General features: G+C 59.3%; 1 protein-coding gene across 1 annotated transcript; it reads left to right on the top strand.

The window, feature by feature from the left end:
* Positions 1–497: 497 nt before the first annotated feature.
* Positions 498–3181, top strand: GBX2 (gastrulation brain homeobox 2). Its single transcript, XM_090041233.1, has 2 exons — positions 498–1280; positions 1965–3181. The coding sequence occupies exons 1-2, from the start codon at positions 797–799 to the stop codon at positions 2486–2488; spliced, it is 1008 nt and encodes a 335-aa protein (XP_089897359.1). The 5' UTR covers positions 498–796; the 3' UTR covers positions 2489–3181.
* Positions 3182–4152: the final 971 nt, after the last annotated feature.

Raw genomic sequence — 4152 nt, 5'->3', positions numbered from 1 at the left:
CAAATACACCCCCCACGTACACTAACACCCCCACCACACAGACACAACCCCCCCCACACGTACATACACAAATACACCCCCCACATAGACACAAATACACCCCCCACATAGACACACACACCACACACACACACATACACGAATGCCGGGGCACGTCCGATCTCTCCCGCGGAACAAGCGCACAGGCCGGGACCCTGGGCGGGCTCAAGCCCAGACCCGCGGAGCCGAGTGTCCGCATCCCACACCCCTTCCCCCCTTTGATCCGCCGCACGTGAATGGCTGAGAAGGGCCCTTGGAAGCGCTAATGGCTCTGCGCCCCCTGCCCGCTGCCCCCGGCCCCCCCGGCCCGCGCCCGCTCCCGCCGGAGGCTGCGTGGGCGGGGCCAGGCCGCCCCCCCCGCGCACACCCCCGGTGTCCCAGCCCCGCCCCCTCTCGCTGGGCCAATGGGGGCGCGGGCCGGCGCCCACGTGAGGCGGGGAAGGTTCGGAGCGGGGCAAAATGTGAATGAGAAAGACGAGCGCGATTTAAAGGTGCTGGCGGCGCCCGGCGGAGCCCAGCGCGCGGCGGCAGGGACGGGCCGGGCCGGGCCGGGTCGGGTTGGGGCCACGCGTGGCCGGGCTGCATCCCCGCTCCCGTGCCGGTGCCGGTGCCGGTGCCGGTGCCGCCCATGGGCCGTGCGGGGCGCTGAGGCGGGGCGGACCTGGCGCCGCGCTGGGGAGCGGCCGGGTGCGAGCCGAGCCCGGGCGCCGCGGCCGCGGCCGTGCTCCTCGTGTGCCTGCCCCCGGCCGCAGCCTGCATGAGCGCGGCCTTCCCGCCCTCGCTCATGATGATGCAGCGCCCCTTGGGAAGCAGCACGGCCTTCAGCATCGACTCGCTCATCGGCAGCCCCCCCCCGCCCAGCCCGGGCCACTTCGTCTACACGGGCTACCCCATGTTCATGCCCTACCGGCCCGTGGTGCTGCCGCCGCCGCCGCCGCCGCCCGCGCTGCCGCAGCCCGCGCTGCCCCCCGCGCACCCGCACCACCAGATCCCCAGCCTGCCCGGCGGCTTCTGCTCCAGCCTGGCGCAGGGCATGGCGCTCATGGCCACGCTGCCCGGCGGCTTCTCGGCCTCGCCGCAGCACCAGGAGGCGGCCAGGAAGTTCGCGGGCCCGGCGCTGCAGGGCGGCTTCGACAAAGGCGACGGGGGGCCGCCGGACGGCGAGGACGGGAAGCCCTTCCTGGGCAAGGACGGCGCCCTGCTCGCCTTCTCCGCCGCGGACGCCGTGCAGGCGTCGCTCGGTGAGTCCGCGGGCTCCGGGACGGGACGGGACGGGACGGTGCTGCTCAGCCGCCCCCTCGGGGGCTCCCGGCGGCGCCGCTTCCCTCTGGGCGCCGGGATCTGGGGTGGGCTGGCTCCGGGCTCCTGCCCCAGCCCAGCCAAAAATGGGGGGGGGGCACTGCTCTAGTGCTCCCTGCTAGCCGAACCTCTCTCTTTCCTCCCCCCCTTATATCGGAAGGGACCCACGGGACCCGGGCAAGCCAGGACTCCTCCCTCCCCAGGCTGGGAACTTAAATCAGCGACCCCGGGGACCGGCAGCTCGGGCTGAGATCGCGGCCGGCCACGTCCAGCTGCTCCCGCCCCGGGTCGGGAAGGAAAGTTGGGAGCGCGCTTCCCAGCCGCAGCCCGTCTCCCGGGCCCCTCCGCCTGGTGCTCGGTGGAAAGCGAGAAGACGCGTCCCCCCGCCACAGGGGTCGGGAGCAGATGCCGGCCTGTGAAGGGTTGCAAATGCTCATCGGGGGAAGAGAGAGCCCCGCAGAGACCCGGCCGGGCAGAAAATGCCCCCCCCCCGGGTGCCATTTGCTCCCCTTCCCTCGCACCGCGAAGCCGGGGCCTCCCTGCCGGCAGCCGCGCGCGATCCCCGGGGCCGGGCTGGAGGGGCCCGTGGCCGCGCTGTGTAACGAGGTGCCTCTGGTTCCTTGCAGTGGGGGCTGTCCGGGCGCAAGGGAAAGAGGACTCGAAAGCGGAGGACGACCCGAAAGGCAAGGAGGAAAGTTTCTCCATGGACAGCGATCTCGATTACAGCTCGGACGACAACATCACCAGCCAGGCGGCGCACAAAGAAGAGGACTCTGGCAACGCGCTGGAAGAGAACCCCCAGAGCACAAACTCCTCCAACAACACCACGTCCACGGGCAAAAACAGGAGGAGGAGAACAGCCTTTACTAGCGAGCAGCTGCTGGAGTTGGAAAAGGAATTTCATTGCAAAAAGTACCTGTCTCTGACAGAGAGATCTCAGATCGCCCATGCCCTCAAACTCAGTGAAGTGCAGGTCAAAATCTGGTTCCAGAACAGAAGAGCCAAGTGGAAAAGGGTGAAAGCAGGCAACGCCAACTCCAAGACAGGAGAGCCCTCCAGAAACCCCAAGATCGTGGTACCCATTCCCGTCCATGTCAGCAGATTTGCCATCAGAAGTCAGCATCAACAACTGGAACAAGCCAGACCCTGATCCGTTTCCCTCCCCCCCGCCCTCCCCCTTCTCAGATCCAAAAGTTCTGGATCAAAAGCTTCGAAATTGGGTTTAAACAGTAAACTGCAAAAAAAAAAAAAGAAAGAAAAAGAAAAAAAAAGACTTTGATATGAAACTTGCCACATATCGAGCAAAGCGAAAATTTATTAATAAAGAGGTTTTAAAACTGTTTTGGTTCCCAGCGGGAGTACCAGGCCCTCGAAGAGAGACGCAACAAATATTTATTATGCTGTCCTACTTTGTACATACAGTGCTGGATCTCGGCTGCAGTATTTGGACTGTGATGGGACAAATGACTAGGCACACCAAGTCTTTACATTCCCGAAGAAAACCACCACCACCAAACTGCAGTACATATTAACCACCTTTTGGTTTTTGTTTCTTACCGTTTTGAAGGTAAAAAAAAAAAAAATGAAACAAAACTAAGAGTATTTTTTTGTTGTTTGGGTTGGCTGAGTGGCAGTCATTTGAGTGAATTTTTTAATATATATATTATTTTTTTGCCTGGCTTTCTGTCGAGATTTGGTTGCTTATTCTATTAAGCCATGTTTTTTGTTTTGTTTTTTTTTAAAGCACGATCCTCTCTGTTGTGTTTAATTTATTTCAATGTAGCTGGTTTCATTATAAGTTATGAATTTTAAAAGCAAACTCAGTCTTGTGAATAAAAACAAAGAAACAAAAAAAAAAGAAACAAAAAAAGCAATCGACCGACGACTATTCTGTACAAATTTTCGACGGTTCCCAGTGTCCTGGGAAGATTTTAACGATGTGGCCCTTCGTTTTGGGTTTGTTTTGTGTGTTTTTGGTTTTTTTTTAAGCCAGGTTTAGGGTCAACGAGGAAATATTTAGCATACTGCCTGAAGTTCCCCTCTGGGGGAGAGGGCACCTGCCACAAGGCTGATGACTGGGGTGATATGGAAAGAAATGCCTTGCGACATGCTGTAAACAGCAGTGCTGCTGAGAGGGGTGCGATGGGGGGAGGAGGGGAGGGAAGGAGGGGGAGGTGGTTCAGCCTGACAACTGAAAGGCTGGGGCTGAAGGCTCAAGGCCAGGTGGGAGCTGATAGAAGAGAATAAGGTTGCCCTTCGTGAGCTGCTGGGTACGTTGAATTGGAAAGGAATAGGCAGTTCCTCTCCCCCCAGTTCCTATAAATACCTAAACACACAGAGCGAACTACCCGGAGCCTTAGAAGCAGCCAGCACTGAAAAGCCGGGAAATTAACTGCCTTGCTTTTACTTCCGACAGAGGGATAAATCACACGCACTTCTGGGGCTGCTCTCGCTACCCAATAGCTGTGTGCAGGGTTACTGGGGAGTGTCGAGCGAGAGGGATCCAGGCAGAGGTTGCTCTTGCAAGTGAAGCTGCCTCGGGATTGTTACCCACCGGGCTGCGCTGCTTCTGCACAGGAAATTACCGGGGCTAAATCGGGGCGTGTTGGCTTTGATCCGTCTGAGGAGCAAGAAGGAAAACTGAAACCAAGAGAAAAACTGGCAGGACTGGAGCGGTATTTAACATGCAAAGTCCCGTCCCCCTCAGAAGTTGCCATTATGCCACGGTGGTTGGCACGAGCACAATGTAACACAGTCAATGGAGTGGAGAGGGCAATATTCTGCTAAAGGGACCAAACGAGCGAACTCCTTGGA

The sequence above is a fragment of the Crocodylus siamensis genome, chromosome 4 (assembly GCF_052110815.1).
Source record: "Crocodylus siamensis isolate JL-2025a chromosome 4, ASM5211081v1, whole genome shotgun sequence".
NCBI lineage: Eukaryota > Metazoa > Chordata > Crocodylia > Crocodylidae > Crocodylus > Crocodylus siamensis.
The sequence above is the reverse complement of the archived record's forward strand: the minus strand, read 5'-3'. Positions and strand labels throughout refer to the sequence as shown.